A 16,125-nucleotide genomic window follows, 5' to 3' on the forward strand; every position below is an offset into this window, starting at 1 on the left:
CCGTATATCTGCTCCGTCTCCACGAGAATGCTTGAGACAAAAAGCTGGCATGTTTTCAGTCTTTAAGATGGTTTCCTTTCCATTTCTCTCTGTGACCAAAAACCAGCCCTGGCAAACAGTCCCGGGGGCCAATGCATCTGCTGACCTTTGATCTGGTTATTCAGAGTGACCACTGCCTCTGGAACACCTTCTCCTTCGGGTCCATTCAAGACCCTCCCGGTGACTGAGAATCCCATGACGTGGAACACGGGCTGGAAGATGAAGAACAAGGTCTGCGGGTGCCTGAGCGCAAGAGCCTCCCTGGTTCACTCACGCCACCAGTCAGCGATACCACCGCTCAGCCCAGCCGCCCATGTGGGAGCCCTGTGTGCCAGCCAGGCCCCTCCTGGCCCCCCAACTCACGCTGCTCCCACACCGCTGCACTTTCCCCGGGGTCCACCTGCTTTCTTACATTCCCAACACGTTGATGTCTGTCAAATAACTGGATGACAAAGATCTAGAAGTTTACTCCTCCAGTTAAAGCTCACGGAGTCAAACTTGAGAGAGCCCCCCACCCTTGCTCCCAGCTGCATCCTCCCCTCCAAATGCCCCCTGTTCCGCTGAACCACACCACCCTCCAGTCTCCCAACCTCAAGCCCCAGCGTACCTGGGACCCCTCCCCACACTCCGACACCTATCTGTTCTCTGCATCCCACCCCCGCCAGTCTCTTCCCACCACAACCCGGATTCATGGCCTTGTTGCCTCCACCTGGGCCACCTTCCTCATTTGCCATACCCCATGCTTGGTTTACACGTGTCTGTGCCCCCGCTCGTGAGTGCCATGGCTTTGCTCTCCCTGGAGTCGCTCTGTTCCAGCCCCCCTGATCTCTGGGGCCTCAAGCTGACCACATATGGGCACGGCAGGCACGCCTCACGTGGGCCTGTTACACCAGCTGCTCTCTCGGCCTGGATCACTCTTTCCCACACGTGGAGATGGGGGCGGAGTCCTCTCCTTCTCACCACTCAGGTTTGGGCTCAAACCGTTAGCACCTCTGTCCGAGAGGCCTTCCCTAACTGTCTGTCCATCCCATCTCAGGGGCCCTGCCTCCTGCCAGGGCCGGTCACCATCTATCATGCTAAACTGTTTTATTAGCTTCGTCAGATTTTTACCACTATCTGAAGTGACCTTGTTTGATTTCTTATTGTTTGTCCACCTCCTATTGAATGCAAGCTCCATGAACAAAGGGACCTTTTCTTAGTCAGCTGGTATACAGTAGGCACTCAATAAATCGCTCCTGAATGAATGAAGGCACGCGTGCATGCATACATACAAGAGTGTTTGAGAGAATTTCAAATAAAATGGCTTTTTTAAAATTCAGGAAGCCCCTCTTGATCCTTCCAACAAGATGTGGTTTATCCACATACTGATCCCTATATTCACCCAACAGCTACTTGTACAAGACACCTACTATGTGCCAGGCACTAAATCACAGTAGGAATAAAGAATGACGCTCTGATGGCTCCTGACCTCATGCAGCTCACAGGCCGCACCCTGAAATTTTATTCATGTGTTCAAAAACTTGCATTTGGTTGAGATCTGGGAATGTCCTTCCCCGCTCACCTGCCCCATCCTTCTCTGCCAGCCCCCTGAAGCAAAAGCAAGGACATCTCCTCACCCCCTGCCTACTCCAGCGTGCACAAAACAGTCAAGTGCTTTACGGAATCTTAAAAAGCAGTCAGAACCCCACTGAGCATGTGACCTAAAAGCTAGCTCCTAACAATTTAAGCTACTTTACCATAGTACTTTCAAATGTAACATTAAAAGAAAGTGATTAAAATCTAATTTTTTCAATAACTGTAACACTGGGAGGTCCGTTTTTGGAGACCACTATTTTCTTTGGGGATCTGCTCTATCTAGCAAATTTTCTACAGTAACCATTATCTACTTCTGTAATTAAACATGAAATGTGATGGAAAACACATTTACCACCTATTTCAGGATCTAGGGAGTTTGTCACCTCTCACTCACCCCCTCCCTGCAGTCCAAACTCTCAGCTCCCACCTGGTTCATGGCCACAGCCTCCTAACTAACCCCTCCCTCACTTCCACCTTGCCCCTTGCAACCTCTCCTCAACATGACAGCCTGAGGAATCACACCTCCCCTCTGCTCAGAACCTCAGTGGCCCGTCAGGTCCTGTGCTATCTGTCCCATCATCTCTCCCTTCCCCACGCCCTCCATCCCAGCCACCCCGGCCTCCTTGGGGTTCCTCAAACCCTCTAGGCACACTTCGGCCTCAGGACCTTTGCACCTGCCACTCCCCCCGTCTCAAACACTTCCCACCCTGCCTCTTTCCCCTCAGGTTGTTGCTCAAACACCACCCTCACGGTGAGGACTTCCAAGGGCACCCTGGAAGACCCCAACCCATCTCAGTGTGTCACCTCCTTCTTGCTTCATTCTTCTACACAACACTTATCACCTTCTGATACACTAGTGAATTTACCGATCGGAGCCACTGAGGTCTGAAAGAACAGAATTTTGTGTCTCGTTAGGTCCCCACTGTACCCCCACCCCTGTGACAGTACCTGAATCGTCTGGCACTGGCACGCACTAAATACATCTCATGGCACAAAGTAGCTATAACTCAGGCTCCAATTTTCTCAGATGAGGAAATTACTGAGAGTGGATCCCAGGCTAAACTGGAACAGAGCACAAGATTCTGTTTTTCCAGGAGCCTAGCCCTTATAGATACAATACTGGTTGTTTATTCTTAAACACGTTTGCAACGCCTGTGCCCAGGGTGGGCAACTTGGACACCTGTCCCTCCAGAAGGCAGGCAGGTCTTACCTCAATTTTCAGGCTGTCGTGTTCCACTGTAAAGTCACGTCTAGAAGGAGCAACATCAAAGGTGATCCTCTCTCCTCTATAGAAGGGGATCTAGAAGGAAGGGTCTGTTCATTACCAAGGGCCAACAACAAGATTCAACCATCAATATTAATAACTGACCCAACAGGCCACAAATGACAAGGGGTTTGAGGCGAGCTGAGAGACAAAATATTAATCCTGTTGCTGATCTTAAAAGAGGAAGGCCCAAACCTTTTCCAGCTATTTATTACCAAAGGGTCAGAATCTTGTCTTAAATAATTACACTACACAAAATGGTCATGAAACTGCAGGTCAATCATTTATTCCTTTTAACACCCAAATGGCATTGATTCTTGCTGCGTTGTAAGAGTCCCATAGATTCCCAGACGCAAATCTCCTCCACTCACCACAGTGTAGTCCCCACTTGGCAAGGAATAGAAGGAGAAGGAGCCATCTTCTTTGGAGACCACAAAGCACAAATACACCAGACTCTCGTCTTGGGGCTGGAAGCCGGGCACTGGTGAGATGTTGCAGCCCAGGACATCCTGTGCCAAGGGTGGGGGGAGGGAGGGTGAAAATGACTTCCTTTTCCACTTATGTGCTCTGATCATCAGCAAATGGCCATGCTATTGGAAAATTTTTCTAAGTTTTATGTCACGAGATACGTATTTCTGAAGTCCAGGCCATAGTACTGGAGATAAAAGGAACACGGACTTTTTTACACTCAAGGTGAGAAGTTAAAAATTGGCACAGTCTCCTTGGAAAAAAATGACATGAGTGTCTTCATAAATGACGGGTCACCACTCTCAACAAGAAAATGGAGCGCAGGGAGTCGAAGTGGCCGGCCCACACAGCCAGCAAGAGGCAGGGTGGGGACTGGTCTGCACCTGGGTCGGACTGATTTCAGGGCCTGTGCACTTTCTGACACAGTCCACTCGTATCAAAGCCACTCAGCTTCTCGGGAGTCAACTGAGAAACACAGTGTTCTTAAACGTTGAGACAATACATCCACCTTGAGCTACATTTTCAGCAGTGTGTTCTTGGTCTGTAAGCCCGCAGCCCCGCCCACAAGTTTGTCTGTTCTCCACTTTTCTTTACTTACCTCTTTGGATACTACAGATGAGAAGAGAAGGAACTTCACCCCTTTCATGGGCTCCCCGTCGCTGCGGACTGACCCAGACACATTGTAGCCGGCTACGATGAGGGGGCTGGCGGCGTGGGCGTTGGAATTGGTCACCCGCACGGTGGTGCTCGCCTATGGAAGAGGGGAGTTTAACTTCCCAAGCAACAACCCCTCAGGATGTTCAACAACAGGAAGACGTGCTTCAGCTAAAACAGTCACAGGGGGCACCTGGGTGGCCCAGCCAGTTAAGCCTCTGGACTCCCGGTTTCGGCTCAGGTCGTGATCTCACAGTTCGTGAGTCTGAGCCCCGCATCAGGCTCTGTGCTGACAGCACGGAGCCTGGTTGGGATTCTCTGTCTCCCTCTCTCTCCGCCCCTTCCCTGCTTGCTCTCTATCTCTCTACTGCGCTCAAAAGAATGATTTCCTTGGCATGGTAACATTTTACTTTTTCACGTTTTCCACCTTCCAAATTGTCCACCTCTGTCATCACTCCTGCTACCATGCTGTTCTACCTGCTCCAATTTTTTTAAATGAGCACGCTTTACTTTTTTTTCCGCATTTATTGGTGCAGATGCATGCATTTTTAAAGCTGTCTGCCAAAGCACAATTTACACGGAGAAAACACACGCGTTCAAGGTGTACAGCACAGTGATTTTTCACAAACTGAACACACCCTGTGACTAGCACCCACCAACAGAATGGAACCAGCACCCAGAGGCCTCCTCACGCTCATTTCCAAGGCACTACCCCCCAAGGGCACTCCTTATCCTGATGTTTAGCAGCATACCCTACTTCGAAACACAATTTTATATTAATAAACTCAAATTCCTTTATGCATACAATTAACAATGTAAGCCTTAAAACTGATCCTAATCAGAATGTATAAGCCATGAGTTGTTTTTTTTTTGTTTTTTTTTTTTAAGCCATGAGTTTTAAACAAAACGTTTTTAAAACCCTGAAAACTGGGAGGCATGAACAGTATACAGAGAAGTCTAGGCGTGAAACCCTACTATCTGTTATACGTGCATAAAACCTTTTCAATAAAAACAGAAATAATGATTCTGATGGTTCTTTCGCAAGAATGAGACACAGTCTCGGGGCACATGGGTGGCGCAGTTGGCTAAGCGTCCAACTTCGGCTCAGGTCATGATCTCGTGGTCCATGAATTCAAGCCCCGCATCGGGCTCTGGGCTGACAGCTCAGAGCCTGGATCTTGCTTCAGATTCTGTGTCTCCCTCTCTCTCTCTCTGCCCCTCCCCCACTCAGGCTCTGTCTGTCTCTCAAAAATAAATAAATGTTAAAGAAAAAAGAATTAAAAAAAAAAAATGAGACACAGTCTCAAAACTAGTATAAAAGTTAACATGATGAAATGTCCTTTAGATCCTTCTTCAACTTGTTTTTCCACAGATTACAAAAGCTCACCTTGTCTGTTTCTTCCTTTTTTTGATCTTTTACTACGAACGATTTCCATCAAACAAAAAGATATGAAGACTACCCTAAAGAACACCTATATATACACTCTAACCAGCTGAAGAAATAAAAGCAGAAACAAAATTCAGGACCCTTACGTACCTCCAAACCCCCACCTGCCTCCCTCTATGGATGTCAATGTCACCAAGGACTTGGTGTCTGCCATTCCCAAGCACAGCCTCAGGCTTTGTCTACATAGGAAGTACCCTGAATGTTTGTCACGACTATCTAAACAATACTGTGTTTCCTTACCTCCAGCTACTTGCCGTTTTCCCTCAACTTTATGGTTTTTTTTTAACATTTATTTTTGAGAGAGAGAGAAAGAGAGAGTGAGCAGGGGAGGGGCAGAGAGAGAGGGAGACACAGAATCCAAAGCAGGCTCCAGGCTCTCAGCTGTTAGCACAGAGCCCAACGCGGGGCTCGAACTCACAGACCGCGAGATCATGACCTGAGCCGAAGTCGGATGCTTAACAAACTGAGCCACCCAGGAGCCCCAAACTTTATGTTTCTAAATGTACTCCTATTGATCTACGTAGCTCTGGTTCATTCACTTTTGCCGTCCAACAGAATTCTACTGTGTGATGAAACCACTCTCCACCTAAAGGACATCAAGGTTGCTTACGATATTTTGCTATTACAAGCAAAATTGCAAAAAACATTCTTTTATATTCTCCTTGGGCACACGTACAACAGGTTTCTAAAATGTTAAGTGTATTTATAGATTGCTGTTTCAGGCTGGAAAAAGAACAACAAATAAATCTAATCGGGTCCTTCTGGTGTTGATTCAGCTTAAAATAGCTACAGTTAATAGCAGACCTATTTCACAGAAGGAAGGCAATATTGTCACCTAAAACCAAAAGCAACATAAGCAACATCTGCTACACTGAGTTTTATCTTATAAATACCGCCAAACCAATCAGTAGCACTGTCATTTTTCATCTACTTCCAGAAAAACCATAAACCCATTTCATACCTTGAACTGAAATCCATACGTTTGTCCCCAAACCAGAACACTGCTGGCACAGCTATCAACATAAATGAAATACTCACCTCCTTCAATGCCCAGGTTGGATGAGTTGCAAGAATTTCATAATCTCCAGGAAGAACTTTAAAAAATGCAAACCTAAGACATACAAAGAGCCAATAAACTTTCTTTCAAAACAACCCAAGTATACTAATTTATGACTAGTATTGGAAGGACTAGAAAATAATGTTCGAATTATCACAAACTGGCCATTAGCTGGTTAAATGAGCATAAACAAAATTCAATCCTTCACTGTACAAATCACATCAGGGAGCACTTATTGAGTACTTCGTGTATATAAGAACAGGTGTTCTGTGGGCTGACAGGAAGGAGGTTTTAGGTTTCTCCTAAACCCCAAGGATTTCTGACCTGAGAACCAGTCACTGTGGCTTAGCCAGGGATCAGTCACAGAACTTGCAAGTGCATTTTGACAGAGGCGTTAGGCAGGAATAGGCATAGAGAAGGGAAGGGGTGCCAAAGGAACAGAAGTGGGAAGGGAGGAGTCCTGTGTAAAGAAGAGAGAACAGATCCGACAGGCTGAAGCCATCGCTAACACAAGATGATGCTGACGACACTGGCAGGGCAAATGACAGCAAGCTTTGAATCCTGTGCCGGAGAGTTTAGATGTGTTAGCAGAAACAAACAGAGTAAAAGGCGTTCCGGGCTCTTGCACAAACTACTGTGATGAAATCAGATGCTGACAAAGACCAGTTAGGTAGCTGTAGGCAAACCAGCCCCCAGAGTGACAGGAGATGAGGCTGGGAAGGCCACCAGCAGGATTCTGATATATTTAACCCTTTCAAAGCGCAAAGCCCAGACGACAAGAGGGCTAACTCTAGTGAAATGGACGATCAAAAATCCACCTAATTTCTTCTCCTGTGGTGGTATTTTGCTACTTTGCTACAGTCAAATGGAAATGATTACTGGATTTTGCAATTAGTGAGATTTAACCTCTACTTCTGCAGGGTAAGATCACTGCTTTAGATAAGTGCAGAGGAATGAGATTCAACAAGTTCAGGTCACTTTTCCCAGCGAGGTCAAAAGCAAACTACTACTAGTCTAGAGAAAATGGAAGCCCCGCGTCCCCCGGCAGGCTTCAATCAAGTAGAAGTAAACGTTATCCCCAGACTGAAAAATAATTTCGACAACCCTCACTTAGAAACTGGATAGCTTACCGACAGATTCATTATCAACTTCTAATTTGCAGTTAAGTTGGTTTTGTATACTGAAGGAGTAATGATTTGAATGCTTTCAAAATTATCAGTTGGAACTATTCTGAATTAATCTTGGCACATCTGTTAACACTTACAACTTGACGACATAGATCCATTAAATAAATGGCTTTAAATCTGACTCAACAAGGTTAATTTAAATAGTTGTCGCTTCAAACTACAAAATAATTTTCATGTAATAGTGATGAAATGATTTTTTAAAAATCATAATAGAGCAAATCTATATGGAGCTAACACGATTAAGCATGTATTCCACATCAGACAGTTTGAAACAAAAATATTAATTTAATCTTCCTAATAACCTTGGGAGGTGGGCTCCACCACCACCATCACTTATAAATGAGAAAACTAAGGCCCAAAGGCATTAAGTAACTTGTCTGGGACCAAACCCAGTAAGTGGGAGAACAAGGACCCAAACCCAGGTTTTCAGGCTCCAGAGCCAGCCCCAGCTGTTAAATGAAGGCCTACTACATGCCAGGCACTGCTGGAGGGACTGTAGAGACCTTAACTCATCTCCTCAGTGCTGGAGGAGAGAAGTCAGATGACTTCTTTCACAGACAAAGGGTTTGAACTTGCCTGAAGAGTCCAAACCAGGATTTAAACCCAGGACTCCCTATACCTGAAGCTCCTCCAGCCCCCGTAACAGCACCCCCTCTCCGTGAGGCAGGATGACACGGGCACAACTCACTTTCCACCAGGCTGGGTCACGGTGGACTGGATCTTCGCTTCGGTCCCCGTGTTTCTCAGAGACACCTGAACTCCTGCGGGGCCCAGGGGCTGCCCTTTGCTGAGAACCTGGCGAGGAGAAGGAGGTCAGGACTGAAGCCAGGTGCAAAGCTCTCTCCACTCAGCAGAACTGCCCGGCCTGTTCATGTCCCCCCTCATGGAGCTTATATCCTTCCTGGGGTCAAGACTCCTTTACAAAGATTAGACAGATCACGGAGACCCTTCCCAAGGAGAGCTGAGGGGCTGAGAGAGGGAGTAGTAAGTAACAGGGAAATAATACTTTGTTTCACTGAATCTAAGACACTATCAGCCAAAGAGACACCATTATTCTACAATCTCTACAGAGAAAGAAAACAATATCCATGATCCTCCTCCCTAGCAAGAAATTCACACATGAAACCAGGACCCCCTCGCCTCATCCAAGGGTGAGCGCCTCACTCTCTGTGTAAAGGTAAAGGAGAAATGAACCCGCCAGGAAGAAAAGGACAGCAAAGAAATCTGCACGTGTCAACCTTGGTGCCGGATGGAGGGAGAAAAAAAAACTCCCCTGAGAATCTGGGCTCGAAGCTGCCATTCGCACGGGTTAGCACTCCAAATTCACACAACCAGGGGGGCCCAGAAAAGTCTCAGAGAATCCAGTTTACTGAGACAGCCCCTGGGGGAGGGGCCAAAGCAAACGCAAATCCTGTCTGGAAGAGGCCAGCTTGGGTTTCCCTCAGTGAGGACAAGATGCCACCCGGCCTGGGGCCTCCATTCTTCCTGTCCTCACCCCTACGAAAGGCCAGCCCTAGCAGTTATTCGCCAGCAGCCTTTACAGGGGAATGGCCTGGCATTCCCTTGCAAGCGACCTTGTGGAAGAATGATAGGGAACCTAGATCTGACCCTGAAAAACACCCACTACCTTGTACATGAAATTCCACCCTCCTGAAGCTTACCTATGGGTCCCGTGTGGGCTTACTCGCCCCATGTAAAGAAGGTTAAGAGAAGACGCAGTATATGATACAGAGCAACCATTAAAAAGAACAATCTTCCAGAGCCAAACCTTTCCATTCACAGAGAACCCCGTGAACACAAAGTTGATGTCCCCGCCCTTTGTGCAGATGTCGCTGACGCCGTCCACGTAGAGCTCCACGTTTGTTGGCTCTGAGAAGTGAAGGTGGGAGGGGAGGGAACAAACAGGATACGAGACACAACAGCAAGTTTAGTGCTGACGTAAGGTGAATGTGCTCAGGCAAAACACCTCTTACCAGTTAACTTTCATTTATTTTTGAGCACTTACCACGCGCGCAGGGTTAAAAATCCAAAGGTACCAGGAGATATGCAGGAAGGTCTCCCCCCGACCTCTTCCCCGGACACCCAGGTTCCCACCCCAGGGTGAAACAGCGTATGCAGGATGATATGCTTTGATGACAGTCTTTCGGCTGAGCCGTATGTCAGAGCCTCAGTGACAATTCAGGATGCACCAAATCGTTTCAGTTCCTGGATGCTTACCACGGACCAGACACGGAGCTAAGTGCATGTGTTCCTCACAACTACGTGAGCAGGGGGGTAAAAACGCCTCCAACTGATTATTAAACTGACACAAGGAAAGGTTAAAGGACCCCCCTCCCCAAAGTCACAGAGCTTGTGAGTGACAGAGCCCCAATTCAACCTGCAAAAGCCTGCCTCCAAACTGTCCCCTGACCAAGTGCGTGAGTGCAGCCACGGCAAAACGGGACGGGAAGCTCCAATGCCCACAGGAACCAAGCAGGGAGACAGGCCGCATGGGCCTAGGGTGAATGGAAAAGGGGAAGCCACTACTCACTTTGCACCAAATGCCAACTTTCTCACAAAAAAAAACGGAAACCTGGATTTTTATGTGCTATCTCCAGAATTTTCAGTATTAGCAACTAATTGATTTTGTCTAAAAAAACTGAAGAGGTCATCATAACAAGGGTTCAAGCTTTTATTTTTTTATTTTTATTTTTTTTTAATTTTTTTTTTCAACATTTTTTATTTATTTTTGGGACAGAGAGAGACAGAGCATGAACAGGGGAGGGGCAGAGAGAGAGGGAGACACAGAATCGGAAACAGGCTCCAGGCTCCGAGCCATCGGCCCAGAGCCCGACGCGGGGCTCGAACTCACGGACCGCGAGATCGTGACCTGGCTGAAGTCGGACACTTAACCGACTGCGCCACCCAGGCGCCCCAAGGGTTCAAGCTTTTAAAAGGTTAGGAAGAGGGGCGCCCGGGTGGCTTAGTCGGTAAGTGTCCAACTTCAGCTCAGGTCATGATCTGCGGTCTGTGAGTTCAAGCCCTGCGTCAGGCTCTGTGCTGACGGCGTGGGGCCTGCTTGGGATTCTGTCTCCCTCTCTCTCTGCCCCTCCCCCGCACACATGTTCTCTCTTTCAAAATAAATAAATAAACTTAAAAAAAAAAGGTTAGGAAGAATGTAGAATGGTAAGTAGAGAAAAAAATGGGAAAATCAGGAGAATTTTGGGTAAAGAATTACACACACACACACACACAGAGAAGATGCCAGTAAAAAATGCACAAAAGACTTAAACAGACACCTCACAAAAGAAATCAAATGAGCGAACAAAAGCTACAAGTAATACAGATGAACGTCTTTACCAATGTCAAGAGGAAGAAACCAGTGGGCAGGAGGGGAGGGGGCTCAAACAAAACACGCCCATAGGGTGCTGAATCTGTAACCTCTGCTTTAGTCCTATGCTGGGTTTCCTCCACCTCCGGCTTTCTGGAAGGCACAGGTCAGGTCCTCCCCCAGCTATGGACTGGAAAAGAACTTTCCTCACAGAGCCACACTAGCTCTCGGCCATGTGAGCTGCACTTTACCCTTTTTGATGGCAGGGACTAAATTCTTCCTCCTCTAACTCAGGAGCAAGATGGCCTGAACCAACCAGCACCCCAGCCCCCCCCTCCCCAAGCTACAGAACAGGGATAAACACACATCCACTCTTGGAAGCCACGACAAAGCAGAGCCCTCTCTTCTTATCTCAACCCCATTCCGTTCCACATCTCCAGCTCTGATACAAGGCAGACACATCAGGAAAGTTTTGACCTTTTGTCTGTATGTGTGCAGAATGCTTTTAAGTATTTATTCCCTACTAATTATGTGCCAGCCTTTCTCAGCACGTACAAACACTAACCCATTAAATCTCCAAGACAGGCCATGAGGCAGCTACAACCCCTCCCCTGACCCCCTAGCGAGCCCTTTCCTGACCCCCTAGCAAGAAGACACCAACCCAGGGGGAAGTAACTTAACCAAGGTTGTCACAGAGCCAGTAAAGCCCAAGGATGCCAGATCTTGTGATCTTTTTTTTTTTTTTTAATGTTTTTATTTATTTTTGAGAGACCACAAGCGGGGAAGGGGCAGAGAGAAAGGGACAGAGGATCTGAAGCGGGCTCTGCGCTGACAGCCTGACAGCAGAGAGCCTGATACGGGGCCTGAACTCACAAACTGAGATCATGACCTGAGGTGAAGTCAGATGTCCAACCGACTGAGCCACCAAGGCGCCCCTCTTGTGATCTCGTAAGAGAAGTAGATCTGGATTTTCACGTGAAATCTCACGACGTTGAATATTTCAATCAAGTCACTAAAAATGCCCCAGGGGGCTAAGAAAGAAGCCATCCTAGGACAGGAAAAGAAGTCCCCACTCCTGACCTCTAGAAGTCATTCTGCTGCCACTTAATGAATGAAACTACAAAAGCAGAGCTTCCTGAGGCAGATTCAAGAAAGGACGCCTATTTTAAGAGAAATGACAGAAAACCTTAAGGTAGGTCCAAGATAAATCCAATTTACTCTAACGTAACAAGCAGGTGGGGGGCGCCTGGATGGCTCAGTCAAACTTCTGACTTTGGTTTAGGTCAGGATCTCGTGGTTCAGGGGTTCGAGCCTTGCTTCGGGCTCTGTGCTGACAGCTCGTAACCTGGAGCCTGCTTCAGATTCTGTGTCTCCCTCTTTCTCTGCCCCTCCCCTGCTTGTACTCTGTCTCTCAAAAGTATATAAAAAAGTGTGTGTAGGGGCGCCTGGGTGGCGCAGTCGGTTAAGCATCCGACTTCAGCCAGGTCACGATCTCGCGGTCCGTGAGTTCGAGCCCCGCGTCAGGCTCTGGGCCGATGGCTCGGAGCCTGGAGCCTGTTTCCGATTCTGTGTCTCCCTCTCTCTCTGCCCCTCCCCCGTTCATGCTCTGTCTCTCTCTGTCCCAAAAATAAATAAAAAAAAAACGTTGAAAAAAAAAAAAATTAAAAAAAAAAAAAAAAAAAAAAGTGTGTGTGTATATATATATATATATATATATATATATATATATAGTAGCAAACAGGAAAAAGCCCTGTTCCACACTAGAAATGTATCCTTAATATTTTAACAGTGTACGCACTCCAACAATTTAAATTAATATTCAGCACACAATCTAATCCTTTACAGAGTATGTCTGGCTATTCAGTTAACTTACCAAAACTCCACCCTAGGGGAGGCTCGATCTTCAGAATGAAATCTCCCTAAAAGGGGGGTGGGGGGGGTGGGGAGAAAAGGTAGAGAAATGAAAACCAATGACCTTTCAATTAGTTTAATTTACTTCAGGGCTACCATTTAATCTAGCATTTTCACACCTGCAATGAAATTCCAAGTATAGGGGTGCCTGGGTGGCTCAGGCGGTTAAGCGTCCAACTCTTGATCTCAGCTCAGGTCATGATCTCACGGTCCATGGGTTTGAGCCCCACATCAGGCTCTGTGCTTACAGCATGGAGCCTGCTCGGAATTCTCTCTCCCTCCCTCTGCCCCTACCCCACTCGTGCTCTCTCTCTCTCCCTCTCTCAAAATAAATAAATAAACTTAAAAAAAAAAAAGAAAAAGAAATTCCAAACATATATTGTGTCCTTCTAAGTCGCTGTGGGCTGTCTGGTTCCCTTCGGATGTGGTGGGCTGAAGCTGGCTGCCCAGAAGTCCCCATCCAACCAATCACAAGACACCACGTTAACGCCTACGGGAGAGTTCTAAAGGCATTATGTTCAGCCACTCGCTGTCTTCTTTTTTTTTTTTAATTTTTTTTTTCAACGTTTTTTATTTATTTTGGGGACAGACAGAGACAGAGCATGAACGGGGGAGGGGCAGAGAGAGAGGGAGACACAGAATCGGAAACAGGCTCCAGGCTCTGAGCCATCAGCCCAGAGCCCGACGCGGGGCTCGAACTCACGGACCGCGAGATCGTGACCTGGCTGAAGTCGGACGCTTAACCGACTGCGCCACCCAGGCTCCCCAACCACTCGCTGTCTTCTGATGCCAAACATGCGGCTAATGGAGTCTCCTATTAACCCCGCCTACGTCCAAGGTTGCCAGGGTCATTGTGTATCTTTAGGAACAAAAGTCATTTCTTAAAACTAGATATTACTCACACACCTTGCTTTCTTGAGAATGATACGAATAGTTAAAAACAAAACAAACAAACAAACAAAAAATGATTTTAAGACCAACCTATAGAAGTCAGCCTTACATATTGTGGTGAAAGATGTAATTTCAAGAATAGTGTTGTGTTATAATATTTTAAATTGGGAAAAGCCTCTACACCTATCAATAGAGACACGGTTACATAAATTTACAGTTTTGATTTGATTCTGATGTGCTATGCGGCCATTAAAAATAAATCAGTAGACCTGTACACGCTGATGTTGAAAGGGTACCAAGATGTTACCATAGGGGAAAAAAATCAAAAACTGCAGAATAATTCGTGTTGTTTAGTTCCATCCGATATAAAAAAACAAAGCCAAAGCTATGTGTACACACTGACTATTTTTTGCAACTTCCTGTGAATCTACGTTTCTAAATAAAACGTTGAAATGGGAAGGGTAACGAGGGTGGGGTGTAAGTAGGTGTGGATACACGTCTATGCACACACGCACATATGTGGGCATCTTTAGAATTATAAAAAATTTTTTTTCTTAATGTTTATTTACTTTTGAGAGAGAGAGAGAGAGAGACAGAGAGAGAGCACGGTGGGGAGAGGCGGAGAGAGAGGGAGACACAGAACTGGAAACAGGCTCCAACAGGCTCCAGGCTCTGAGCTGTCAGCACAGAGCCTGATGCGGGGCTCGAACCCACGAGGTCTAAGTCTAAGGCTCATGACCTGAGCTGAAGTCAGACACGTAACTGACTGAGCCACCCAGGCGCCCCTTTATGATTATAATACAGAGAAAGCCGTCTCTTGGGATACACACCAAAACTTTTACCAGTGGTCATCACTACAGAGGGATGAGAAATTGGGGGGCAAATGGATAAATTTACTTCAAATACTTCTAAAGACCTTATTTTGTTGTTTCCCACAAAGCTCACAAATTCGAGTATCACTTGCACGGTTTTTCTTAAACAATATTTTAAGCTGCTTGCAAATAAAGAGTTCTATTAAATCAGGGTTTCTGGATGTCGGCACTGCTGACGTTTGATCTGTCCTGTGCAGCAGGTTCAGCTTCATTTCTGGCCTCTGCTCACTAGATAAAGACGCCCTCCCCCAACACCAGACAGGTGTCACAACCAAAAATGTCTCTAGACATCGGCAGATGTCCCTGCAGACACTGAGAACCACTGTTCGGTTTGTACTCAATCAACCCACTTTATAAATTGTCTCCCTCAAAATTTGGCCAGGACTGTAGATTGCACTTATAATTTACAAAAGAGACAAGCATTTGCTCATGTGCCAAATAAAGCCTGCTCTGGTTAGGGCGGTCCTGTAGGCCACACCACTTCCGATCATAAACGACTACAGTAGTCTCTCTTACCTTATCGTACAAGGGGATCATAAAGTAACCATTATTAGGGGCACAGTCTGTCTGGTATTTCAAAGTCCCATGCTTGGTATACAACTTTATCTAGAAGGCAAGGAAAGAAGAAAAGTCATAATATCGCCTTTGAGAATTAGCTACATACATTACACCACAATGCATTTGGCCAATATGCATTTGCTGAATACCTACTATGTGCTGTGATAAACACCAGGCACTAAGGTCAGAGACAAATAAGACAAAGTATCCACGAAATAGTGTAATTAGATATTTTTTAGGTTAGAAACCCTCTAAAGACTACCCTGCAAAGTCATATTTTTCAATATTTTTCAGTGTATTTTTAGCGGCTGTCTCTATGGATGTAAAACAAATTTTCCAATGTGCTATTAATAAGGTGCTTATTAAAATGCAATCCCCAAGCCCCACTTCTGTTTCTAAACTAGAAGGTCTTGGGTGGGGGGACAGGGATCTACATTCATCTCAAATGATTCCCAATATTTGCGAGTTAACACTCATCTAGGAATTTTTAATTTCCTCTTTTATTTTCATTCTTAGGCAAAAATAAATCAAAAGGCACTTAATGTGTGTCTTTTCAAGGGATCTCTAAAGTTCTTGTATCCTGGGCATTTCCAAATACAATCTCTTAACCTTTTAAGACACTCAAGCAGCATCTGGGTTTTCCACTTGCTGTGTGATAGTCATTTAACCTCCTGAGGTCCAGTTTCTTCATAAATACGAAAAGAGCCACTCCCCTTCGTGGTGATTATACAGACTCACATCAATGCATATTAAGCACCTGGCAGACAGCATGGCTCAAAAAAAAAAAAAAATAGTGTTCTTATTATTTTACTATATTACTATGTGGTAGTACTAACTTCTCTCTGCGTTTACTTTTCTCTTGGAGCCCCAGGAAACTAAGTAGCACAAAGCC

General features: G+C 46.1%; 1 protein-coding gene across 2 annotated transcripts in view; it reads right to left on the reverse strand.

Moving 5' to 3' along the window:
- Nucleotides 1-16,125, reverse strand: part of LOC131501628 (BOS complex subunit NOMO1) — a 56,704-nt gene that overhangs the window by 39,123 nt on the left and 1,456 nt on the right. For both annotated transcript variants that reach the window (XM_058711924.1, XM_058711923.1), the window contains exons 2-10: nucleotides 15,192-15,281; nucleotides 12,875-12,920; nucleotides 9,460-9,560; nucleotides 8,380-8,486; nucleotides 6,486-6,558; nucleotides 3,945-4,097; nucleotides 3,250-3,387; nucleotides 2,825-2,914; nucleotides 146-251 (exon numbers count right to left, since the gene is read on the reverse strand). In XM_058711924.1, the coding sequence (XP_058567907.1) occupies nucleotides 146-251; nucleotides 2,825-2,914; nucleotides 3,250-3,387; nucleotides 3,945-4,097; nucleotides 6,486-6,558; nucleotides 8,380-8,486; nucleotides 9,460-9,560; nucleotides 12,875-12,920; nucleotides 15,192-15,281 (904 nt within the window). The remainder of the gene's footprint in view (nucleotides 1-145; nucleotides 252-2,824; nucleotides 2,915-3,249; nucleotides 3,388-3,944; nucleotides 4,098-6,485; nucleotides 6,559-8,379; nucleotides 8,487-9,459; nucleotides 9,561-12,874; nucleotides 12,921-15,191; nucleotides 15,282-16,125) is intronic.

The sequence above is a fragment of the Neofelis nebulosa genome, chromosome 18 (genome assembly GCF_028018385.1).
Source record: "Neofelis nebulosa isolate mNeoNeb1 chromosome 18, mNeoNeb1.pri, whole genome shotgun sequence".
NCBI classification, from domain to species: Eukaryota; Metazoa; Chordata; class Mammalia; order Carnivora; family Felidae; genus Neofelis; species Neofelis nebulosa.